General features: G+C 52.1%; 2 protein-coding genes across 4 annotated transcripts in view; one reads left to right on the top strand and one right to left on the bottom strand.

Annotated features, from left to right (window-relative positions):
* The window catches only part of SLA (Src like adaptor), a gene marked incomplete at both ends in the record, with an annotated part of 30,876 nt that extends 29,716 nt beyond the window's left edge, over positions 1-1,160 (top strand). For all 3 annotated transcript variants that reach the window (XM_081266580.1, XM_081266579.1, XM_081266581.1), the window contains 2 exons: positions 95-227; positions 947-1,160. In XM_081266580.1, coding sequence (XP_081122706.1) covers positions 95-227; positions 947-1,160 — 347 coding nt within the window. The remainder of the gene's footprint in view (positions 1-94; positions 228-946) is intronic.
* Positions 1-26,418, bottom strand: part of TG (thyroglobulin) — a gene marked incomplete at its 5' end in the record, with an annotated part of 211,984 nt that overhangs the window by 78,395 nt on the left and 107,171 nt on the right. Inside the window, 6 exons of the mRNA XM_081266640.1 lie at positions 9,098-9,300; positions 15,379-15,538; positions 17,442-17,535; positions 18,888-19,110; positions 22,928-23,092; positions 24,477-24,611. Coding sequence (XP_081122766.1) covers positions 9,098-9,300; positions 15,379-15,538; positions 17,442-17,535; positions 18,888-19,110; positions 22,928-23,092; positions 24,477-24,611 — 980 coding nt within the window. The remainder of the gene's footprint in view (positions 1-9,097; positions 9,301-15,378; positions 15,539-17,441; positions 17,536-18,887; positions 19,111-22,927; positions 23,093-24,476; positions 24,612-26,418) is intronic.

Genomic DNA, 26,418 nt, shown 5'->3' with positions numbered 1-26,418 from the left:
CAAGGGCCAGGAGCTGGACCAGATGGTGCTCAGGCCTGCACTCCACCCTGGCCACGGCTTCCCTGGGCCTGACTCTGTCTGCTTCCCCCTGCAGAGGTGGCTGATGGCCTGTGCTGTGTGCTCACCACGCCCTGCCTGACGCAGAGCACGCCCGCCCCAGCAGCCGGAGCCTCCAGCTCCCCCGTCACCCTGCGCCAGAAGACCTTCGACTGGAAGAGAGCGTCCAGGTGTGTGGGTGTCCCCTGAGCGTGTGAGCCCGACACGGTGTGGAGAGCCGTGGCCTGAAGTCATTGGCCACCTCCACCACAGCCCTCAGTCCCCTTGTCCTTAGGAGTCCCTGCTGAAAGCTAGAAGGCATTGTCCAGCAGGACGCCGCCTTGCTTTCCTGATTGCACAGGTCCTAGACTAACGCACGAGCCAACCTGTGTCATTTAGTAGTATTTAAGACTCACTCATGGAACTTAAACATGACAAAACTGAGGTGACTCAGTTTTGCTAAGAGAAAAAACATCTTCCACTGATTTAGTCTTTTTTTTTTTCCATTGCCAGCCATTAAATTTTGAGGTGAATATCCATCATTTGTGATTGGTGGATTATCTTATAAATTGAACAGAAATCAAAATTCATCCCATGGGTAAGTTCAAAGAAAATCAGAGATCAGATTTGGCTAGGAGATGAATAAAACTGATCTTCCTTATAGAAAAATTCACTTAGATTTACAGTTGGAAGTTACAGGCACTGGAGAAAACAGTAATTCAGAGAGGTTGAGTGGTTTGTCAAGATCACATAGCCAACAAAAGTAAGAACCAGAATTAGAAAAAGAAGCTAAAAGGATATTAACTAGGCTCTCTTTTTTTCTTCCTTTTCCTTTTCTTTGTCCCTTGTCCCCTCTCTGTCAATATCCTACTCTTTTCTCCCGTTCTCTGCCACCTGTTCTGACTCACAGACTGCAGGAGGACCCTGAGGGAGCAGGGAACCCACTTGGGGTGGATGAGTCCCTTTTCAGCTATGGCCTTCGGGAAAGCATCGCATCCTACTTGTCCCTGACTGGGGATGACAGCAGCCCCTTTGATCGGAAGAAGAAGAGCGTCTCGCTGATGTACAGTGGAAGCAAGAGGAAGAGCTCGCTGCTCTCGTCGCCACCGTACTATGAAGACTAGCGGCACAGCAGACGCCCGGGCTCACACCCGAGGCCACAGAGGTTCTGACTGTCACCTGGGATCTTGCAAAAGGCAGGATTCTCTGGCCCCTGGACAACCCAATTCCAGCCAGGAGAAGCCATCGTGAGACCCAAACTCTCACCTTCTCTATCCACATCATGACCAAAGGGATCCCTCCTCCGTGTCTGACCAGGGCTGTGACACAGGACATGTCAAGTCTCAATGGGATGGGACAGTGTCTCAAAGAGCCCAGCAGACAAGGATGTGCACGTGACGCATGGGAAGGATGTAGAATTCTTCCAGAAACTGTGCTGGAAGCATTCCTCAGTCGACTGGCAGAAGGAGGTGGAAGGTGGAGGAGGACCGCAGCCTGCAGAGGGGGGCAGCAGGTGGGAGCCGCGCTGCCATCCACAGAGACCTACGGAGTGACACCTCCTCCCTTGTAAGAGACCCACTGACACTAAACCCCAGCCGACGGACTTGCTAGCTCCTCCACGCCAGGAGGAGACGTTGGCCTTCTCCTGCACCAAAGCCACGCAGCCTGAAGTTGGTGGATTCCTGGGTCCACCACGAGGGCAGGGGACATGGGGCCAGGGCGGCGCCTGGTGGGGAAGGGAGGTGGCCTGGGATTCACCACCTTCCAGGGGCCCCAGCCAGGGTCTGCAGCACAGAAAGAGCTTCTCTGGCTGCTGGGGTCCTTGCCAGAGTTAACGAACCAGTGATTCCTTCACAACTGTGTAAAAAGGTGCTGTGTTAAGTCCTGTGTGAGGTGGGGACCAAATAGGGAAACAAGGGTGACTCAGCCCAGCCCCCAGCGAGGTGTCACAGTGAGGCAGGGAGAGAGTGGATAAGCAGGGAATGTAAAAGCAGCCTCGCGTGGAGAGATGGACTGCTGGCCTGGGATGGGCTGGGGCAGGGGATGGGGTGCCCGTGTCCAGGGATCTGCATGGAGCTTAGGGCTGCTGGACATGGCAGGAAGAAAGGCCGGATATTCTTAAAAGAAGGAAAGTGATCACTTCTAAGGAGTTGACTCACACCACATTTTATCCTAGGAAGGGTCTGGTATCCACATGAGTGCAAATACCGAGCTCCAGGAAGAGGGGAGGCCCTGAGTGGCTTGATTTTGCCATATATAGCTGTAGGAGACGGGTGAAAACACAGGCGGAGAAGGAGCGATGAACCAGACAGTCGGATCCTGCCAGAAGGCAGGCGGCTGCAGACGGCTCATGACTCACTCTTCCCCTTCCAGGGACTCTGGGGAGGGGGCGTGTGCACGTGGCCCTTCACGTCTGCTCACGGGCGCGTCCATGGACGTGAGTTCATGCTGCTGGTGGTACGTGCATATGTGTTTACATGATTTGCTGTGTCACCAGATTCCAGGGTATTCATACAAGGAGGCATTTGTGGCTTCCTTGACAATCCCCCACAGCTGATCCAAAGCCACCAGCCAGCACATGAGAAAGGAACGTGACACCCGTGACACCCGGGACTTTCACCTGGAGGCCTGGTGCCTCTGCACTCCAGATGTCTGTACAGTGACTTCTGTGTTATTTTCTGTTGTGACCAATGTGACTGGAGCATTGGGGAGCCCCAGGGGGGTTCTAAGTGGGGAGCATTACACTTTGTTCAATCATGTATTTATTCCTGATTAAAGTAAGCCTAATAAATATTTAAGCCTTGAATGTGGGAGCTTCCAGGTGGCGGTGAGTGGAAAGTTCTCTCAGGGGCTCTGCAGCTTCCTGAGGACAGCCCCAGCCAGACTCCCTGGAGCCATGGAGTCTCTTCACCCTGGAAGGTGGGCATGGGGTGAGGGAGGCAGAATCTTCGCCACCATCATGAGAACCGTACATCACTGGTGGTAGGTGAGCTATTGGGTCTTCTGAGAATTTCTAGAAATGATTCCTGGGCACCTACTAATAAATACTGCTCCAGGTGCTCGGGCTGCATCAGGGAAAACCCGTGGGGCCTCTGATGTCATGAACTTGATGTCACACATAACAGGAGGCTTTCTGATGAGGAGGAGGGACATGCAGAAAACAGCAGAGCCCAGTGGTTGGGGTCTCTTTAGATGGATGCTGAGGGAGGCAGCAGTGGACCCAGCCACTGAGCTGAGGCCTGGGAGAGGAGCAGCTAACTGCCATGCACAGATCTAGGGACAGGGACAGCAGGCAGCTCCTGCAGGCTGAGGGTACCAGCAGGACAGTAGGGTAGCAAGGGCGCAGTGTGCTAAGAGAGGGAGTGTAGGCATGGGGTGGGTGAAGCAGGCCTGCAGGCTCTCAGGCCCTCAAGGGGAAGGGAGGGGCGCAGGGCCTACTCAGAAACAGGAAGCCATCCAAGGACCTAAGGGGGTGATAGCATCTCCATCTGTTTGTGGGATCACCTGGCTGCTATGTGGAGGATGGATTTTTAAAATCCCAGCATTTACTGTCTAGTTGACTTATGCTTAAAGCAAAAGATGAAGAGATTTTGGAAACAAAGGGGTGAAAAGTTTTCATGGAGAAAATGAACGAACATGTTTCATGTTGAGGCAAATGGAATCTAAATTACACCAGGGCAAAGGCAGATGTCACAGAAGGAGCAATACACTGAGAAGATGGGACGCTCACAACCTGTGTCACTCAAAAGATAAACAGCTTCAAAATACATCAGGACACTCTCATGAGGATAGATGCATAAACCGATCATTCCATTTGGAGTCTCAGAAACTGCTAGACTGAACAAGCAGAAGTGGAGAGATGTACAGACTTTAATAACGCTGGGCCCCTTTTCTGCCAATGAACAGGAACCCATCAAGTCATGGAGGAAGCTACAGACATCAGGGCGTGGAGTCCTTCTGCTGTGCTCTATGACCAGGGGTAACACAAATGGAAACGATTTGCAAAAGGGTGGATAACAATTCTATGAATCTAAATTATTTTAAAAAATCTTTTGGATATGAAGAAAATAATGCAAAAAAAAATAAGATATTCAGAAACAAATGACAATATTGCTACTTTGCAAAATTTCTGGGGAAGAGTTGATAAAACCATAAGGGAACTTCATTGCTTACATCTGACATTGATCAGAATGAGAAGTGATGAGGTCAGCTTCCGACTCAGGAAGTAAGAGACCACCGCTTAGTCAGAGTCAGGAGAAAGGACCGTAATGATAAGAAGAGATGTCAGTGATTTGGAGTCTAAAACAGAGCCATAGAGAATACTTTGAAAGCCAAAACATTGTCTAAATAATAAGATTGATATGATAGATAAAAACACAAACCAGCATGGCCCAGAAAGACAAAGAAGAAAAAGCAAATCAGGTGCAGTTCCCTTGGTAACAGTGTCCAGGAGAGGGTGTGGCCCCCAGGACCACAGGGAGGCCTTCCTCCCTCTGCAGCTCCTCCCTGCTGCCTGGACCCCACCCCAGAGCTCCCACTCGGGTATGAGGGCAGGTCTAGGTATGGCTAGGGGACGCTTTTGAGAAAGAGAAAGAAGGAAACAAACTCCTTTGGTCTGTAAGCTGCTTTGCTATTGGGTCTCCAAGACGCAGCAGGTGGGTGGTTTGTTCCAAAGGGGACACAAAGGGACCTGCCCTCATTTGAAGATGGAGAGGCAGCTTCAAAGAAACCCTAAAAACCACCAGGCCAGGCATGGAAGCTGAGGAGAGAGCTCTGCGAAGTCCCAAGCCCACTCACCTCCCCGCCCCAGGCTTTACAAACCAGAAAACACCACAGGAGACAAAGCACGTTCACCGGGCCAACCAGGACCACCTGATCACACAGACTTTTACAAAACCATTCAAACCCAGGGAGAAGCCTAAAGGGAACCAAACTGCTGTGTCCACGGCTGATTGTCAGCCTGATTCGCGATGCAAGGCTGAACAGCAGGGCAATGCAGGTTTTCTTTTCCCAAAATTAGTAATGAATTCCATGAAATGATACTCAGATTACCAGCAGGAGAATTAGGGAAAAAAGACAAGGAAAGAAAACTTCAACAGACTTATTCTAAAACCTTCTAGGAGCACCAAATCCATGACTGGCGAGACCACTTTGATGAGCAGGGGAGAGCGCTCCCACCCACCGTGAGGTGAGATCTGCAGACAATGAGGCAAGAAGGCCACAGCCATCGGCTCCATCTCCCCATCTGCTCAGCGGAGCTCAGCCTCGCCCTGCGAACCAGGTTCCCTACTAAGTGCTGAGGAACTCTAAGGTTCCCAGCATCTCGCCATAGTCAAAATCAGATATGTGAGAAAAATCATAAACACGCAGAACAAGCAGAATTCCTAAAAGCTGCTAAATAGAAGTCTCTTCTTAAGGGGAGATTCTTTGAGAGAGATTCTTTGTTTTATGAACTCAAATATGTTAAACAAATGTGGAGGCCCTTTGGCTCAGCCCTAAACCACGGAAGGGATCGTCTAGCAGACGCTGGACACCCTGACCACAATCAGAGGAGAGAAGCCTGGGGGAGGTTGGCCTTTCTCCACATGGTGAGAGCCCGGGAGCTGCAGAGGAGTTCCCACAGAAACAGAGGTGGAAAGGTGCAGGAGGCTGCCTCGAGGCCAGGAGCTCACTCTGAGGAAGGAGGACGGCAGGGAATGGTTCCTAGGTCCTAGGAGTCACTTCCTCCTTTCTCCTCCCTTAAGGCTTGCCCGGACCTCAGGCTGTGATGCATGTTTCCAGCACGCCCCTTTCTCCCTCCACCTGGCCAGGGCAGGTAGGAGGTCCTGGGCCACCTGTAGTTGGAGGCAGCTCCCTGCCACGGAGGGGAGGTTGGGTTTCTTGGGTTCCCAGGACACTTTGCGAACCTGATGCTGTGACAATGTCACCAGCCCATAGGACACAGAGAGAAAGCGCCATGCTAATGTCACAGGTGAGAAATGCCAGGTGAAGAGTTCTTTCCAAGGCCAAGATTTTAATGTCCACCCCTCTGATTCTTGGTTCTGGCTTCTTCCCTCACATCTTAAGACCCTGAGAGAACTTCAATTCCCAAAGAGGTCCTTAGGAATGGGAAAACATGGAATTTGGCTTTAGTTTCTTTATTGTGTGTTCTTTGGCAGGTCACTAGATGTCTCTGAGCCTCAGAAAACTTATCTCTACATAGGAAATAAAATGAAGATCCCATGCCAATCAATGTGAGGAATCCAAGATAATGAAAGTGTTTGTGAACTCAAAATATGTTAAACAAATGTGGGTTTTTAATCACCATCAAAGGAGCTTCTCCACTAATATTTTAATAGTTCTAGCCCCAAGAACTTGCAGAGAGACTTCAGATTTTACCCAAGGATAAACTGCCAACCTGCATTCATTGCCCCAACATCTGTGGTAAAGAACATATTTAAGAATTTCTAATATGTTGAAGTATTTCAGTTCTCCCAATTCCAAATAATTTCACTTGCATCCCAAGGACTTCTGGGAACAGTTGTAAAAACTGCTTCCAAGTGAGTAAAACAGACGGAAGGTTTATTTTTAAATATACTGCCATTTGTTAAAACAGATTCAGTTTTGAAATTCCCCAAACACCTAAACCCTGAAAAAGAAAAAAATCTGCTTTCCAGGCCTTTTGGAAGATACTGGGCATCGTCTGGGTCCTAGTGAGTATCTCGTTGCTGAGTGGGCCCTGGAGCAGTCTCTTTGGGATCAACTCAAAGAGGAAGCTGAGCTTTCAACACCAGGAACTGAAAAATGCTGGTGCTCAAACCTCCTGCCATTAGGATGGAGCAACTTCAGAGAAACAGAGGAAGAAAACCAGACTCACAGTAAAGAGACCCAAAGACTGTGGAGGAGCTGGGCTAGCCTTGCAGAGAGAAGCGGGGCTAGCCTGTGGATCCCTGGCCCCCGCAGACACTCTCGGGTCACTTGGTTCACTTGCTCACCCGCTGTCCCCTGGAGCACCTGCTCACAGTAAGGTGTGCATGCAGGTGCCTGGACCCTGCGGAGAGTGGGGCACTGGCTCCTGCTCTGCCAGAGCTCAGCCTTGTGAGGAGGCAGACTGGGCACCGAGAGCGTCAGTTACCAGTGGAAATCCTGATGACTCTGCACAGCACGAGTCATGTAAGGGGCCGGGTCTAAGGGAGAAGTCTGGAAGGCTTTTCTAAGGGAAAAGCAGGGAGCAAAGAGGAGTTGGGGAGAAAGTCTCTCCATCAGAGGAAGTCGCCTACACAGGCACGCCACGGGGAGTGAATCCAGAGCCTTATAAATGCTCCTGTTGCCAAAGGAGAGAGGCCATAGCAGGTGGGGTCTCTTTGTTGGGAATGGAGACAGTGCTGACCCAGCCTCCATTATGGCCAATGACCCTCTCCCCTCCTATGATCAAGGGTTTGGACCCCAGAAAGGCTGGGCAAGGCTGGGAGCAATGCTATGGTCCTAGCACTGCTAGCAGGTCAGTGAGGAACTGGGCCCATGGCTGGGTCTCGCTGTTCTCCACCTTGACTTCAATGAGTTCCTCTGCAGGCTCCCGATGGCCTTCTCTGCCCCCAACATGGCTCCTCCCATTCATTTTCCTGCCACTCTAAGGGCAGCTCTAAGCACCTGCTCTCACCTGCTTAGAAAGCCTTTGACAGTGCACCCATGCCCATCACAGTGCTCCACCGTAGCAGAAGGTGGGAGCAGCCAGGGCCTATTAACAGTGAACGGATGGGTCAACAGAACACAGCACGTCTGCACAGTGCAGCATCACTCAGTCCTAAACACGGGAGAGTCTGACACCTCCTATGACATGGACAAACCTGGATGACATCATGCTGAGTGGAAAAAGCTGGGCACAAAAACACAAATCCTGCCAGCTCCACTAATAATAGGCGCTCAGAATAGGCAGATCCATAGATTAGAACAGCTGTCCCCAGGGCTAAATGGGTGGCTTAATGGGTACAGAGTCTTGTTTGAGGACAGAAAGTTCTGGCAATGGATCATGGTGATAGTCACACAATTGGGAGTGTACTCAGTGCCACCAAAATGGCTGGATCATGGAATGAAACAGACAAACCAATGAGCAAAACCCTTGCTATCACCTGGCACACTCAGGATGAAACGTGGGACATGCAGGACCATCTGGCTCCTCTGCCTCCACATCACTACCCACTATGACACCCCCAGGCCTTGCCTGTCACCAGGTCATTCCTTCTCCAGGGAAGCCCTCCCCCACGCTGTGCCTTCCCCTGTGCTTGGGGCTCTCTTTAATTGCTGTGCCCCCAGCCCCAGGACCCTGAGCCCCTGGGAAGCGGGACAGTATTGTTGGCATGGCATTTCCAGCATCTAGCACACACCACTTGCTCACACTAGTTGCTCAGTGAAATTAGAAGAAAATCAATGACAGAACAAGAGACACCAGAGCTTATGCTGTGACCAACCAGGTTATTTCTTCCATCATAAGTGTCATCACAATCAGCATCATTACACCACTACCACCACCACCACCACCACCATCATCACCACCACCATCATCATCATCATCATCATCATCATCATCACCATCAGCATCATAGCATCATCACCATCGCCACCATCATCATCGTTATTGTCATCAGCATCATTACCATCAGCATCATCAGCATTATCACCATCATTGCCATCATCTTCATCACCAACAGCATTATCACCATCACCATCATCAGTATCACCACCATCATCATCATCATCGCCATCATCACCATCACTTTAATCATAGTCATCATCTCATCATCACCATCATCTGCATCAGCATCATCACCAGTATCACCGTTATCATCATGGACACTAAACTCCAGTGAGACTCTCCCAGGAAATGGAGCTTCCACGTGGAATTTTTAGCACTTTGAATATGATTGGAAAACATTTGAGGGGGCCCTTCAGCATTCTGGATCCACTCCTACCTGGAAAGATGACTACAGCAGATTCATACTTGGCATAAAGGATAAGAGAAGACCAAACAATTGAAGCCAAGTGAACACCTCAGAGCAGACTGCAGACAGGATGCGGCACTCACCATCAGCAGAGCCCTCCGGAAAAGCCTGGGGCCAGTGGTCCTCATCATGAGAAGGTGGAGGCTGGCCACGTCAGCCCCGCCACGGTCTGCTGCCAGGGACACACGTCGAGGGTCCCCGCCAAATGCTCCAATGTGGGTCTGCACCCAAGTCAGAGCTGCCACCTGGTCCAGCAGCCCCCAGTTGCCAGTTGCCTCCCTGGACCCTGCAGAGAAGAGGAAGATGGTACCTCTGTGTGACTTTGCAACTCTGGGTCGAACATTCATGGTGCTATCCATGTCAGGCCCGTGGCTCCTCTAGGGGCCCTTAGGTCTCGTATTTGGAACTACACTTTCCAAATATGGCGAGGGACAGTGGGGAGGACCTGGGCTTTGGAGTCAGATGCAGCTGGCTTGACTTCTGGCTCAGCCTCGAGCATCCTCACCTCTCTGAGCCACACCTGCCTGTCAGTGAACGAGGGGACTTGCTGGGGAGCTGCTCTGATGGGAAGCAGAGCCTGCTGAGTTCCACCACCGGGCTCGGCCCCTGAGGGAAAGGACCCTCTCTGAAAGCTGCCAGGGGCTCTCTCTAACAGCAGCCAGGCTAGGAGGGGGCTGAGGACCCCAGTCTCTCCCTTGCCTCATGTTCTGTGGCCCTTAATAGTGTGCAACTGAGGTGACATCTCTTCTTTTCTATAGAATTCGTTAACTATTTGTTGAAGACCTCTTACTATTTCTTTTTAATGAAATAATTCAGACATGAAAAAAGCATAGCAAAAACTTGCTCTTCTCCGGGGCTTTGGGGACACCACGTGCCCCACCCTCCTGTTTGTCCTGGGACTCCACATATCTCCATACACCTTGGTCAGGACCTGCTCTCTCTGTAACCCCCAACCCCAGGCCTTGCCGCTCTCTCCTGAGGCGCACACGCTTCTTCGCTGACAGTTCTCTGCAGATGACTCCTGCCTACGTCAGCAGCCCAGGCCCGGAGCTCCAGACCCCTCACAGTGCTCCATGAGACCCCAAGTGACGGCTAGCAGGATTCTGTTTCCCCAGGAAAGCAGGGCATCAACTGAGGAGGACCTGAAGAGTGACAGCCACACCTAGATCACCAGTGACAACAGGGTGGGGATGGCCCTGACGTCCACTTCCCACGTACCCGCTTCCCGCTGTGTGTGAGTGACACTGCCAACACTGAGTCCACAGACTTGGGGAGGTCAGAGTGGAGTCATGCAAGAGGTCACTCGTCTAACAAATCAGAGGGCTCCCTCCAGTGCCTGGTGCTGGGCCCTGCGAGGGTAAGAGACAGGATCCCAGCCTGGGGCCCGCAGCCTCCAGTGGAGGGCTTACAAGCCACAGTGAGCTTGCGGGCCCAGCCTCTTCCTTCCCCAGTGAAACAGAAGAAATCTGGGAGCAAGACTATTCAGACACAAGGAGTGAATGCGAGATCAAGTTGGGACTGAAATCCTAATTCATAATCAGAGCTCTTTGTCCAAATATTCAATCCAATTCCACAGACATTTGTTGAAAAATCTGTGATGGGTATTAAGAAATTTAAGTGTTTACTTATGAAACTCCTGCTCACATGGGCTGGGTGACAGCCTCAGTGCTCCTGCACGACTCGGGACCCAGGTCTCTCCAGATCAGGGCAATGGGTCTGGGCTCTGGCTCCCAGGGCCGCTCATCACATCCATAGTGTCCCCTGCAGTCTGAGTATGGCTGAGCCCAGTTCTCCTCATCCTCAGGGCCCCACACTAGCCCCACCTCACTCCATCGTCACGCCTACGCACCACGTGCACACGCGCACACACACCGCACTCCTGCTGACTTGCAGCCTGCTCAGCCCAGGGCAGGACCCGAGAGGGGTGCTCACTGCAAACATCCCATCAAACAGTACATTGTTCACTCTGTGTTCTGATCAGCTCTTGTCTGCTCATCAGTTTCTTTGACAATTGACAGAAGCCCCTTATCAGGACCCAGTCTTATGGATGGACTCTGGTAAAGGCCGTGGGGCTGGGGTGGCCTGCAGTCTCAGCCACGCCATGCACTAGGAGTGTGGGCCATGTACCAGCTACTTAACATTTGTGTGCTTTGCCATCTGTAAAACATGGAGGGCTTTGGTTTGATGATTGCATTTGCTGACATGTGTGCAGGCAGCAGGACTGTGCTGGACATGGTGCATTACAGAAGATGTGTTTCTCCCTTAAATAAAATGAAACAGTAGGCCCCAACACTGTCTCACCAACACCCTTGGCAGGAATTCCTGGTCTCCAGCAGCAGAAATAGTGCCTTTGAGGGGGCACGCTCTGTGGCCAGACTCTCTGCCAGTTTTTCTGGTTGTAAGAATAGCAGACCCTCTCTGGAGGTCCCCAAGTGCCAAGGGACAATGAGGTAATGGCAATGTGTGGTTACAGTGGTGGCCAAACCTTCTGACTAGTTCCCTGGCCAACACACACTTCCTCTGCTCCCCACCCTGTGGAGGGCCCATAGGCCTGTTGTCTCTTCCTCCTTCCCTAGCTCTGTACCCACTACCCAGTCCCCTCCCCACCATGCTTTGCCAGAAGAGGACAATCACTGTGGTCAGGTGCCCCTTGGGGTCTGCCCCATCTGTAGGGTCCTGGCTGGAGGAGATGGCCTCTCCTGGCCCTCCTCCACCCCTCACTTCCTGTCTACCTTCTCATGTCAACAGGAACCAAGGTTCCCTGCAGGCCCTGGGCCTGCACAGACAGCATGAGTTTGCCAAGTGGGAGGCCAGACCAGAAGGAACTTCGGCTTTCATTTTCACTTGTCTCTTTTAGAAAACATGGAGGCTTCCAGGGGGCCATTTTCACTCTGGGGTCCCCCAGCAGATGCTATGCTTGTTATCAAATGAGCTGGGGACCTGGGCGGTTGCTTGGCCTGGCTCAGGAAGGGCAGAGGCTGCTGCTGCTGCAGCCTTGGATGGCTGAGGGCAAGAGGCTGGTTGTCTAAGGTGGGCGGGACACTGACCCTGGCAGCTCCCGGTGCCAGGCCTTCACGCACTTGAACACGCGGCTCCACTGAGCCACCTCACAAGTCTCAGCACCTTCCAGTCACAGAGGGAAGGAGATGCCCAGAACACCCTGTTCCCACAGAGCCAGGAGGCGGCCTGGGGCCCTGTCCCACTCAGATGCGCAGCCTGCACTCCTGCAGCTCTCCCTGGGGAGGCTGGCACCCAAGTGGCCCAACTCTTTCCAGTCCTGTGTGGTGAAGCACAGGGTCAGTGTGCAGTGAAAAAGGAGACACGAACAAGTAGAGCCCAGGGAGGTTGCAGGGCTGGAAACCCTTCTGTATGAGACTGCAACAGTGGCCATATGGCATCGCGTATTTGGCAAAACCTACAGAATGTTCAACAAAAGAGTTGGCCCTTAGGTGACTAAAGCTGGCACTTTAGTGAATAAACCTCATGGTTTATCACAGTAGCAAATGCACTATGCCAAAGCATGTGTCACTAACAGGGGATCCTGAGGGCTAGAGGAAGGTACGCAATGCTCTGTACATTCTGCTAATTTCTCTGTACACTTAAAACTTCTCTAAATGATAAAAAATGTGAATTCTTTTTTTAATTGAAAAGGGGTCAGTTGGGCTGAGGTTGTGGCTTAGTGGTAGAGCGCTTGCCTACCAGGTGTAAGTCCCTGGGTTCAATCCTCAGCACCACATTAAAAAATAAATACAATAAAAGTATTGTGTCCAACTACAACTAAAAAAATAGATGTTAACAAAGGGGAGGGGACAGTTGTACCTGGTGACAGGGTCATTGGGGAGATTAACTGGGATGGAAGGCCTGCCCCTTTCCCTTTTGCTGGACGAGTTCTCCTTCAGATGGGGAGCAGTGGCATCCTGCTTACATACAGAGCCCCATCACTGACCCTTCTGTGGCCAAAGGAGAAGGCTTCCTATTCAGGGAGCCCCTGCCACCAACCTGCGGCTGTGGCAGAGGGTCCTTTCCCTGAAAGGTCCTCTACCAACCTCTGGCTGCAGCAGAGGCCTCTGCACTGGGGGATCTTTTCTACACACAGCTTGGCCACTCCTCGGTGGCCCTGGTCTTTGCTGCTGGATCTGATGAGGATCCTGACATCTTGGGCTGAAGGGCAGGAGGCACCATGGGAGAGGCCTGAACATTCAGGGAGGCCCAGTGAATAAGTAAATCAAATTCCTCGTGGCTAAATGCAAGCAGAAGGGGTTCCTACAGAACACTGCGCGCTTCTAGCCTCGAGGAGCCAGCGACACCGGCGTTTCTGGTTGTTGGTAGAGACCAGCAGTTCGACACCAAGTCGGCGCTGACCGTGGGCCATACAGTTCCCCAACCTCTCTGCCACTGAGAACTAGAGGTCATCCTGCTGAATACCTGGGGAAGGGAGGCACTCGGTAAGTGTGGTGTGTCCTCCTGTCGCGGATAGGTTTCTCTCTGAGTGAAATGATCAAGCAGTGTTGGAGCAGGTCAGGAATGAGAAGGGTGGGTGTTCTGGACATTTCCGTGGTTTCCCTACTGGCTGCCCATGCTGGAAGCCAGAACGTGTCTGCCTTTCCAGAGTACATGAATTCTCAATAAGACTGCTCTCTAGAAGTCATAGTCACCTGCCCCTTTGGGGACAGACAGCAAGTACAAGCTCACTGGCCCTCTGGCTCAGCCCGCCCTCTTCAGCTTGTGTTCCTAGAGAACAAACCCAGCGCACAGTTTCTCCTCCTTGAAGAAGAAAACAGATTCGCAAGGGAATAATTCTTTGCTCCTCCAAATCTTTCACAAAACCTCAGTTCCTATGTTGGCATCCATGGCCACTCAGGTCTCAGAGAACGAGAGCCAGAAGGCAAGAAGCCCCTTGCATCCTGAGGCCCCTGTGGGCCTGATCCCCAGGGAATCTGAAGCCCATGCGTGCTCCAGCCTCATCTCCCACACTGTATCCCCGGCTTCCCATCACACAGGCCTGAGAGTCTCCAGGCTCTCTGGCTTCGTGCCACGTGGCCCTGCCAGCCTTTCTTCCTCAGCACCCCGGGCTGATCATGCTGGGTGCCCACCCATTCACACAGTCCAGTGTAGCCCATCCTCCAGCCCTTCCACCTGCCCATCCATTCTTTCTGGGTCTTAAATGAGATCCTTGGAGGTCAGAGCTGAAGTTCAGCCCCTATCTTTGGGCCTCATAAAATCCCTCACCATCTCTCAAAGCCTCAAACATGTATCCTCCCACCTTACCCTCCCGGCAACTTTGGAAGCTGGGTAAACAATGAGACTAAGGTCAGTGAAGGGTCCAGTCCAGGGTGGCAGAGCCAGTGAGGAGCAGCACTGGCTCCCAGCTCCAGATCCTATGGCCTGTGCCTCTGCTCTCCCAACGCTGGTGGAAATTGAGCTGAAGGAGAGATGGGTGGCAGGGCTTTGGGTGTGGTGGGCATGGAGGAGGGTGTAACCAGGGTGATACTCAGGTTAGTGAGGCCAGAAATAAAGGGCAGTGGTAGACTACTGAGAGAGCCCTCACCCCTTACCCAATAGCTTCCCTGTAGCAGAAGAGCTGGAATCCCCTCCTTGGTGTGGCCAGGAAAAGGCAAGTCCCAGTGGGTCCTGACTCTGCCACTTCTTAACCATATGACCTTGAGCAAATTTCTAACCTCCTTGGGTCTCAGTTTTTTCCTTCTGAACACACATGGACATGTGCACACTGATGCCAAGATAAAACGTGAAATATACTTGGAAGAGCTTCAGACACCAAGGAAGTCCTCAGAAAATGACAACTATTGTTCTCATCTATGGTGTCAGTATTGCTGCAGGATCCTGGGAATGTGCTAGATTTTCTGCTAGCTGGGCCGGGCTGGAATTTCCTAGCTGGGCTGGAGAAGCAGAGGCAGCGAGGTTTTGAGTCTTTGAGAGAGAGGGACGAACATGTACACAGAGTAAGTCTCAGCTCAGGGCTCAGCAGCAATGTCACTGTGGTTTGGGTCCTGAAGGCCTCCTCCCCGAGGCTGGGTCCTGGGAAGGACTATTGATGGAACCTCTGAGAGGTGGGGACTTGTGGGAGGTTGTTAGGTCCCTGGGACATGCCCTTGCAGGGAACTGTGGCACCCAGCCCTCCTCTTCCTCTGTCTCCTCCTGTCCATGAGCTGAGCACTGGCATTCTGCCACATGCTGCCGGCATGATACACTGCCCTGCCACAGCACAAAGCAACAGGCCCAACCAATCGTCACCTGGGAGCTCCAAATTCTGAGCCAAAGAAAACCCTTCCCTTGTATAAGTAAGTTATCTTAGGTGTCTCGTTGCCCAAGCTGACACCAACACCCACCAGCGCCAGCAACTCACCAGAACTCAGGAAGCCGAAGACACCCACTCGGTAGTTGGCAGTGACTACGATGAGGTTGCCAATAGCAGCCAGGACTGAGCCATCGATCGCCAGCCGCCCTTCGCTTCCCTCTGTCCCCGCAGTGTTGTGGAAGAACAGCAGCACTGATGCTTTGGGGGCCTGCGGAGGTTGCAAAGGGGTCCATGCATTTGGGGCTGTTCAGCTGGGATCCATTTTCACTGCGAGAGCCCGGGGAGGGTTCTTTCCATGCTTAGTCCCAGCTGTGAGCCTGCACACACAACTCTGCCTGTCCACCCTGCCCTGAAGTAGACTTAGCCCCACACGATGGGCTAAAGTTCGTCCCCACAAACTCATGTGTTAGAGTCCCAAACCCAATACCTCAGATTGTGATGGTATTTGGACTCAGAGCCTGTAAAGAGCTAAAAGAACCAAAATACAGTCATATATCTGGGTTCTAATTCCCTATGGCTGATGTCCTCATAAGAAAAGGAGACTAGGACCCAGTGACACACAGAGAAAAGACCACACGAAGACACAGGAGAAGGTGGCCAAGGAGAGAGGCTCAGAAGAAACCAGCCCCATGGCCCCTGGATCTTGGACTTTGGCCTCCAGAATTGTGAGAAAACAAATGTGTGTGGCTTAATCCAGCCAGCTGGTGACACGTTGTGATGGCAGCCCTAGCAAACTAGTGGGCCCATTTCATAGGACAGAACACTGTGCCCAAATGCAGAGTGGGCAGATGGCAGGAATGGCAGTTCCTGAGTCCTGTTCATGGCACATGCCATCTCCCAGCACCCCAGCTCTGGCCCTTACTTTATTCCAGAGGAGCATTCCAGGTCCTCGGTGGCTCCTGCCAGCAGCCTACTGTGCTTACACCCCTCAGCAATGCACAGCTAGCTATTAGCACCTGCTAAGGGCCAGACACTGCTCTAAGTCTGCACCCATGTTCCTCATTTGGTCCTCAAACAGTTCTTTGAAGCTAGGACGGCATTATCATCCATTTCCAATGAGGGAGCAGGATTCTGGATGTGGAATGGCTCATCTGAGATCCTGCATTAGAATGTGTCTGGTCGGGGGTCCCATTCCTCACTCCATGCACAGCACCAGGTAACTCGTGCCCCATCTGAGGACCTAACAACTGAGCAGCAACTTCTTCACTCCATGACAATGGACTCTGGCACAGATAAATCTGCACAGGACCGTCTCAGTCCCTGACTGACAAGCCCTCCATTCAGGGTGGCTGCACATCTAGACTATCTCGTTATCTCCCCACCACGAGGCACCCACATCCTACAGGCCTGGGGACAGACTCTGTGTGGTGCAGCCACAGAGAGGAAGAGGCTGACCAGGACCCCATCCTGATCTCTCCTCTGTCACCTTCTCCAGAAACTCTCTCAGTGATGCTGTGTTAGGTGCCGCAGCTGGGTAGAACTGTTCTTAAGCCACCACAGGAGGCTAGCTCAGACACTCTTGTCTCCTGGTTTGGGGCTGCCCCACAGGTCAGGGACAAGCTCTGGCTCCTTTTAAAGTGGCCTGAGTGATTCTCATTGGTTACCATATCAGTCAGAGAGTAGGGTTGCTGTAAAGGTAGGGTTGCTGTCAGGCCCTGCTGGTGGTGTGGGGCAAGGGACAGGGCAGGCTGCTGCTCAGCCTTGCAAACCCAGCGGCCAGAAGACTCTGGCCACTCCTCCAGGGCTATCACCTGGGACACTGCTCACCCCATTGGAGTCAAGGCTCCTCCCTCAAGGCCAGGATGGGGCTGTGAAAACAGCCCGAGACAGAAACAGCACACTGTCATTGATGACAAGCTTCCCTGAGCAAAGGACACTGGGTTTGGAATCAGGATGTGGCCCAGTGCCCACTCTGTCAGGTGCTGTATCCTTAAGTCATTTAGCCTTTCTCAGCCTCAGTCTCTGCATCTTTAAAATGGGAGAAATATTCTCTCTATATTTGATCAATCACTTTATCTCTACTTATCCTCCTGCTAGAGGGAGGTGAGCCGCAGGGCCGGGATTTCTTTTGGGACAGTTCTGGGGCCAGCATGCCAGCCCTTGGAGCTCACCATGTTCTCAGGGACAAACACGTTGAGATATAAGCAGTCTTCACTGACTCCAGGAGGGGTGGGTGTCCGGCTGCCCGGCTGCCAGCAGCTGGCTCTGCAGAAACACACTGGTAAATCCCAGGACGAAAGACCAAGCAGGAATGCCCCATCCCCCTCCCACCCACCATCCAGGCCAGAGCCCACTGCCCCGTCCCAAAGACCTGGCATCCCACCCACTCTGTGGCAACAACACTGTGAGATGGAGTGGTCTGGGAGGAGGTGTCTGACCTGCTTTCCACACCAAACACTGAGTAGGGGGCCAGTTCAAGCATCTCTTAAGAACACATCCTGTACCAGGCCTAATGGCAGCACTGGCAAACCTACCCAAGTGGCCACTTGACTTATCCCCTAAGCCTCACTGGCCCTGGGTTACAGTGACCTGAGCTCTCCAATCACTCTCTGTTCAAGACTCCTGAACTTCCTTGGCCTCATCTGCCTGCAGGCGTGTCCAACCCAACAAGGTGCTCTAATCAGTGTCTGTCCCCAGGGGTGCAGCAGAACCAAACCCAGGCTATTGTGCACCCTGCTGCCTCTGTCCCACTGTAGGCCTTTATCTCTCTTCTGGGAGCATTTCAGGAACTGTCAGCCCATCCCTCTGTCTGTCCACAAGCCTGGGAACCTGCTTAGCTGGCTGCCAAGCCAGGAGTGGACATGGAGGATGCAGCGGACTGGGGACAGAGCCCTTTGAGGCCTGCTGGACAGAAAGTGCAGATGAGGGGTGGAAGACCAGAGTGGGTGCCTCTTCACAGGTGTGCTGAATGTGCTTTAACTAGGAAAGTGTCATAAAATTATCCTTCAATATGTTAACTATTAAAAATTTAAAAATTCAATGAGACGAAAGAATAGGTTACAAGTACTTTTGAAAAACAAAACAACAAAAAAAGCAAGCATCCTGTAATTTTGTCTCCATTGGGAGTTGGGGTTTGAGCCTTCTTAATTTTTTCCCACTAGTTCATTTACAATACCTACAATTATTAATGAGACTGCATTTCCAGTCCCATTAAAGTTAGATGTCACTGGGGACAGGGTAAATTTGGCCAGTGCAAAACATGTGCAAAGTGACATATGTATTCCACCTCAAGGTATGACCCATGGGAACCTTCCTCATAGATGTCTCCAATGCTGCACTTTCCTCTCTAGATGCAACTCCCCAGGCAGCCTGGGAAAACTCACGCAGGAGGGCAGACCTCCAGACTAGGCCCTGAATCACCAGGTGGAGTGGAGCACCCAGGTCCCTGGCACCCATCGAGTGATAAACTTTACATGAGTAACACAGTTTTGATCCACTCATACTTGGAGCACACCTGTTACTGCATTTATGTCACCTTAACCAATACGTCTCCCCCACCCACACCCTGCTCAAACCAGGATGTACCAGTCACCCAAATCTTGCCACTCAACCCTTACCTCAGTTTGGTGGCATCCCAGGAGCCTGTCCAGTTTGAGGGCTCTGGTGCCCGGAAGCGTCTCTCTGCCAGGGGTGGTGTGGCATACGGAACTCCAAGGAACTGGTTCACTTGCTTCCATGCAGAGCCCACCTGGAAGGCCTGGGACCTGCCCAGCAGCCGGCCATGGGTGGCAAGGGACACAGAGGGCACAGATGCTTCCTCAAAGCGCAGCAGAGGGACACCTAGAGAGAGGGGAGAGGGGACAGGAGGTAGCAGTGAGTGCTCTGGTCCCAGGCATTCTGAATGTGCTATATGCAAAAGAAAAACTACCACTGCTTCTGTGCCTCAGGAAATGTCAGTAGTTTATTGGGAGCTTCGGTATAGCCGATCAGCGTTCAGCGTCAACAACAGCTGTAAATAACTTCAGAGACTTCTGGTCCTTACTAGGAACCAAGCACGTGCAGAGCACAGCACTGATTTGTCTTTTCTGGATTTTCTCCGGGGTTCTTCCAAAAGCTGAGGCCCCTGGGAGGCCAATGCTGACCCATGCCCAGGCCCTTAGTCTGCCCTCGGGGCTTCTACAAGGAATGCCAGGGCACTCAGAGGGCAGTGCCCAGTCCTCAGGACACCTAGTGGGGCCCACTACCCAACACGCCAGTGATTGCTGTGGTGAACTGTATAGGCCGTCCACACTACAAGGGATGAGTAAGAAGCACAGTTTCTCTGTCATTTCAGGTCATTTTCTTGCCAATAAGTGAGTTTTCAGCAAATTTATAAAAATAAAAAGGGTTTTCAAAAGACACAGAGTTGAGCACTGCCGAGGAGGGCCTGCGGCCATAGGTACATTTCCATGGTGGAGAGACAGGCTGGGGCCGCAGGGGGGGGGGCACACCTTCAAGCCCTCCCTCCTGTTCCCCTGTCCATAGGTCAAGGCTGCCGCCACCTGCCACCTCTGCTCAGTGCACCTCCGTCCTGTCCACCCACCATGATGCTAATCGCCAGCTGTGGTTACCAGCTTCCTCTGTCTCCCTATCTTATTTCCTCAACCACATTTTCTTTCGTTCATTCACAGGTTCAATAAACTTTTGTGGGACCTGGGCTCAGTGCCAAGTGCTGCTTTCTGGGACTCAAGGTAGGCCCATGTCTAATTACCCATGAGACGTAGGGCCCCGCACAAAGGAGCTGATAAACACTGGTGAGGAGACACTTATGTCGGGGACAGAAGTCTCTTATTCATCCTAACGAGTAGGCTTTGTTGGCTCAACTCCACTCTCAGCTAATTGACAGGCAGAGGCTCTCTGCTGCTCCACAGCTCCTTCTAAAATACACATCTGTCACAGTGATAATGAACAGAAAAGTGGGGTGAGGGGGCAGAAGGGCAGACAGGCAAGGGGCACAAGTCTATTCATCAGAGCGCCTTGTAGTCAGATGTCCTAGGAGACATTTGTCCATGTCTGGAGACATGTTTCGTTGTCACAGGGTAGGGGAGAGATGTTACTGGCATGGATGGACAGCCCATCCCCAACAAAGAATGCTCCATTTCCAAATGTCGGTGGGTTCTCAGGTTGAGGAACCTGGTACTGTGTCTGTTCAGGACTTCAGGATGCTGAGGGGCAGCACAGCAAGGCAGAACCCCACATGGTCTGGGGAGTGGAGTACGCCTGTCTTCACACCACAGGAATATCACTTGTTGGGAAAACTTGGCAATCTTTCTGAGCCTCGAGTTCCCCTCCTCTGAAGCAGGTATGGCGGCAGCCTCTGCAACACAATGGTGCTAAGGATAAATGATATACCAGTGATGTTCCATTCTGGAGCCTGGCAAACAGCAGGCGCTCAACATGTAGATGGATGGATGCATGGACACATGAGTTTATGGATGAATTCATGGGTGCCTGGATGCAGAGGTTTCTGGATGCATGGATACATGGATGGGTTTATGGGTGGATGGTTGGGTGAATAAGCAGAAGGAATAAAGGAAGGGTAGAGTAGGGAGGGAGGGAAGGAGCAGAGAAAACAAAGAGAAGAAGAGAGACAGAAGAAAAGTGAAGGTGGGCTCTGTGGGGCAAGAAAGGCCTGACCCAGCTCCTGACTTGTGCGCACAGGCATGGCTGGGGTTGGCTCAGAAGAGTAAGCTCTGGCCTTGCGTCAGCCTGTGATGCTGGCAGGCCCCCCCTGCGGCCCCAGCCTGTCTCTCCACCATGGAGAGGTACCTATGGCCACAGGCCTATTTCTGGTTTTGAATCTGGCCTCAATCACAAGTCAGCCCCCCCAGTTCCTTCTCACAGGTTTTCCTGTTTCAGCTGTAACTAAGAGGGTCCCAGGTGAGCCCTCAGGAAGTAGTGCTAATGCAGAGGAGATTCCTTTTGCTATGCAGGAAATAGCTACATTTCTTGAACATGGCCCCATCCTAAGTCAGGAGGAAAGCCAGAAAAATACAAAAATACAAAGGCTAAAGCTTGTCAAGGGAATGCGCTGCTTTCCTGTCGACAGAGTTATTTGATCCACCCTTCGAGGCTGCCCAGTAAAATCAAAACTGGGGAAAATGTTAGAGGTACAGCTCCCTCTTTTGAACTCTTTTGCAGAACAGGAGGATTCTTTCCAAAATACCCACACACTTAGGACACGTGACTGGCGGAGTTAGGAAAATCCCATGTGTCAGCGAAGGCGCATATGTGTGTGCTGCTGCCTTAGGAAGTAAGCATTTCATGTGGAATTTTAGTCACGCTAAATTAATAGAGAAGCAGTCTAATTTTTTTCTGTAGAACTCAGACCTCAACGTTAAGGCATTTCTCAGCAGAACCACCACACACATCAGCTACACTGTTGGTGAAATCTATTAAAATCTATCCAGCTTGACTGTCCATGTAAATATAAATAAATGTCCAGAGAGATGGAAGATAAGACTGAGGGGTTAAGATCTCCCCAGGTCTAGAATATACCCTTTGTTCAGAAGGCTGAGTAGAGGAGGGTCAGGAAAGGAGGATGTTCTGGCCCCAGATAGCAGTGAAGGATGTCAGTGCTCAAGGGCAGAGGTGGGGCCAAACACCACTGCTCCCTGGCTTTGTCAATAAAGTTTTATTGGAACCCAGTTGTGTCCGTGACTTTGACATACTATTTCTTACTGCCTTCGTGCTACGGAGGCAGTTGAATAGTTGTCAAAGAAAGGTATAGTGATGGAGTCTAACAGATTTACTATCTGGCCCTTCAGAGAAAAAATGAGAGACCCCTGCTCAGGAGATGATGGCAAATGTGGGCAGCAGTCAGTGGTCATGTTTTCTCTGATAAACATGTTGGGGGAGGACTGTCCCCCAGCTCCCTGTTTCCTGGGCAACAGCTGCTGTGGGATTTCCTCAGAGATGGAGTTGCAAGCTGCTCTTCCCTGACCTCATCCCGGCCTCCCCAGCACCGGCTCCTCATCTATAATCACATGGAGCTGTGTGCTGTTTTGTTTGGTGGCATTTGGGATGGACCCAGAGCCTCGCACATCTAGAGCACTCTGCCTCTGAGCCCCACCCGACCCTGAGTGTTCTTACACTCAGCTCATCTGGTGACAGCTTCCTTCTCCCTGGTGTTTATGACATGGCATGTGGGCCATGTGGGTCTGCAGGAGCTCTGGCTCCAAGCCACTGCCCTGGCATCCCTAGCTGAGAAAGATCAGAGAAATAACAGCTTCCTGGACAATTGTCTCCTGATGGCTAAGATGGGGGAAAAACCTGCATCCTGCTACCCGCAGGATTTGTTTAAACACCAAAGGAGAGGAGCGAGGCTTGTGAAAGAGCTCACTAAATGATAAGACAGAAATAAAAAATGGCTTATTTAATTATTATACTAAAAAATCCAAAGGCTAAAATGGCTTCTATACTCAAAAAAGTAAATGAATGAAAGTGATGAGAAGCTAAGTGTTCTCCCTCCCTCCCTCCCAGATGAGCACCACCCTGCCCAGAGTAACTTTGGCCAACTTTCCCTTAAACTTCACAAAGCCAGTGCCACCAATTCACCATGTGACTTCCTAGCTCTGGAGGTTCTGGGGAATGGCTGCAAAGCCCAAGAGAGGCTCACCAGGCTTCCGGTAGATGTGGGTGGCCTCCTCATGGAGCAGAAGGCGGCAGCTCTGGCCCTGCAGGCTGTGTGTGCAGCTGTGGGTGTCAGGGTAGAACACGCACCTGACAGCCCCAGCACGGGCCTGCAGAGTGGTGACCAGGCAGGCCTGGTGACGGGAACATTCTGCAGAGAAAGAGTGAGGAGTGTGATTTCGCTGGTGAAACCAGGCATGGCCGTGTGCACACTGAATCCGTCTATCCCTCCTTCCATCTAATCAGGTACCAGCAGCTGTGCATAAGGTCTCCTCTGTCCACTGTCCATCTACCCACCCACCCTGAACTTCCCTTCCACTACCGACCTACCCCTATTTACCACGCAACCATTCTTTCCTTGAGCATCCCCTGCAAACCCCAGGTATTTGTTGGAGAAGGCGGGGGTGAGATGGCGCTGGGAACGCCCATCCACCTTCCAGTATGGTAGGTCATCTATTGTTCACCTAGTTCACAAAGGGCTCTTGTCATTTCTTTGCTTAGCACACTTCTCTGCCTCCTTGTGAGCTTCGGGATGGAATCCTAATATACAGGGCTCTTCCTGGTCCAGCCCTTGCCTTCCTCTTCCTCCTTGTCTCTCTCTGTCCCCTCTAAATGCTTCCACACCCTGTAACATACTTGCCACACGCCAGCAGGGACTGTCCTTCACCATGCAAGCCAGTTATTATACTAGACAACTGAAACTACTCCGTGGCACTCAGTATTAAAAACAACTCTGAAATAGTGCTGCTTCATTTAATTAGGCAATCAATGCATGGCCTACGGGCCCCATTCAGAGCCCAGTTTCTGAATGGCACCAACCAGAATTGGGCAGTACACCATTGGTACATCTGTACATGGTGGCCTGGTCTGTAAGATAAATATGGCCTTGTGCATACTGTTATTTAACATTGTAGGGGAGATTCACAAAATTTGTGGAATCTCAGAAGGGTTCAGAATCTTGGAAGGGAATAAATGGTATCCAACTTCAGCCACTTTTAGAAGCTAAAATTCTTTGAGGAACATTCTGAACAGTGGTCATCCAATTTTTGTTTGAATACCAGGGATGACTAGAAACTCTTTAAAGGAATTATGCATCTGTCTACTAGAAAGTCCTCTAAATTGCATTGAAAAAATATATCTTGAAATTTAAGTTTTACCCATAGGTCTTTGATTGGCCCCATGAGCCTGGCCAGAGCACCTGTCCTCGTCTGCCCTCAGGGCCTACCTACTGTCTGCAGAGGGTCACGGCACCCACGCTTGGAGTCTGCTTCCGACTAGCCCCCAGATGCTCCAGACCTTCCTTCACCCTGGAGCAAGGGCTGTCTTGTGCTGCCAGGCGGATCCTCTTACAGACCCAGGGTTCGGCCTGCACTGTGGGGGACGCAGAGAAGGCCCAGCTCTCCTCCTCCCTGTCAGGTCTTCCCTGATCAGTGCTCCCCATCTCCTGAAGCCTCACTCGTATTTCTGACACCAGAGTCTTGAGCAGCACCTGGGCAGGTCCCGCCCAGCCCCACAGGGGGACAGACTCTCCTTACCCAACAAACAGAAGTCTCGGGCAGCTGCAAAGTCACTGGTGGCAGCAGTGCTGATGTGAGCGACATCAAAGTCCCGGATGGATGGGTCCAGAGCTACTGAAGAGAGGGCCAGGGTCTGCCACGAGTCCAGAGCGACTAGAAGAGAAAGCAAGCAACAGCTGCCACTGGTGCATGTGGAGAGAGTGGAGGGTGGCCCAGTGTCCCCAGAGGTTTCTCCACAGGACCACCATTCCCATGTCACCTATTCCTTTATCCAACTCTGTGATCTACAATGAGTTGTTTTGTTTTTTGTTTGTTTTTTTTTTTTTTTTTCCTATGAGCCAAGCTTTGTGTTCAACCCTAGGGACACAAACTTAAAACCAAGACTAACAAAAAGAAGCACAGCTGTTTCCATGAGCAGTTTACAGGGAGCAGGAGAGACTAGGAGAAGACAGGAGCCTCTGATGCAGTGGCAGGTGCAACAGGCAGGGTGACCCGGGCCCAAGGACAGAGCAGACTCGTGGGTTTGTCGTGAGACACTGTGTTGGGTCCCACAGACCCCACCTCACTTTACCCTCCCCAATCCTGCGGCTGAGGGGACCCTGCTGGGTGCTGCCCAGGGCTCCCTTCAAGAACTGAGTGCTGCATACTCTCACTCGCTGGGCAGTTGGCTGACTCTCCACTAGTCCTCTTCCAGGAACTGGCCTTGATCCAAGAGAGTTGCTCCCTAGACCAGGAACAGTCTGCATCCCAAACTAGTTCATGTGTATAGACCAAGGCTGAACCCCTGGGCCCAATGGGGGGACACTGAAGACCAAGTCTGAACCCCTGGGCCCAATGGGGGGATGCTATAGACCAAGGCTGAACTCCTGGGCCCAATGAGGGGACACTGAAGACCAAGTCTGAACCCCTGGGCCCAACGGGGGGACGCTATAGACCAAGGCTGAACCCCTGGGCCCAACGGGGGGACGCTATAGACCAAGGCTGAACCCCTGGGCCCAACGGGGGGACGCTATAGACTAAGGCTGAACCCCTGGGCCCAATGGGGGGACGCTATAGACTAAGGCTGAACCCCTGGGCCCAACCGGGGGACGCTATAGACTAAGGCTGAACCCCTGGGCCCAACGGGGGGATGCTATAGACTAAGGCTGAACCCCTGGGCCCAACGGGGGGATGCTATAGACCAAGGCTGAACCCCTGGGCCCAATGGGGGGATGCTATAGACCAAGGCTGAACCCCTGGGCCCAATGGGGGGATGCTATAGACCAAGGCTGAACCCCTGGGCCCAACCGGGGGATGCTATAGACTAAGGCTGAACCCCTGGGCCCAACGGGGGGATGCTATAGACCAAGTCTGAACCTCTGGGCCCAACGGGGAGATGCTATAGACTAAGGCTGAACCCCTGGGCCCAACGGGGGGATGCTACAGACTAAGGCTGAACCCCTGGGCCCAATGGGGGGATGCTATAGACCAAGGCTGAACCCCTGGGCCCAATGGGGGGATGCTATAGACTAAGGCTGAACCCCTGGGCCTAACGGGGGGATGCTATAGACCAAGGCTGAACCCCTAGGCCCAATGGGGGGATGCTATAGACTAAGGCTGAACCCCTGGGCCCAACCGGGGGATGCTATAGACCAAGGTTGAACCCCTGGCCCATGGGGAAATGCTATAGACTAAGGCTGAACCCCTGAACACAATGGGGGGGATGCTATAGACCAAGGCTGAACCCCTGGGCCCAACAGGGGAATACTATAGACCAAGGCTAAACCCCCTGGGCCCAATGGGGGGACGCTGAAGACCAAGACTGAACCCCTGGTCCCAATGGGGGAACGCTATAGACCAAGGATGAACCCCTGGACACAATGGGGGGATGCTATAGACCAAGGATGAACCCCTGGACACCATGGGGGGATGCTATAGACCAAGGCTGAACCCCTGGACACAATGGGGGGATGCTATAGAC

This window comes from Spermophilus citellus (genome assembly GCF_964194105.1).
Source record: "Spermophilus citellus genome assembly, chromosome: 14".
In the NCBI taxonomy this organism is placed as follows: Eukaryota; Metazoa; Chordata; class Mammalia; order Rodentia; family Sciuridae; genus Spermophilus; species Spermophilus citellus.
The sequence above is the reverse complement of the archived record's forward strand: the minus strand, read 5'-3'. Positions and strand labels throughout refer to the sequence as shown.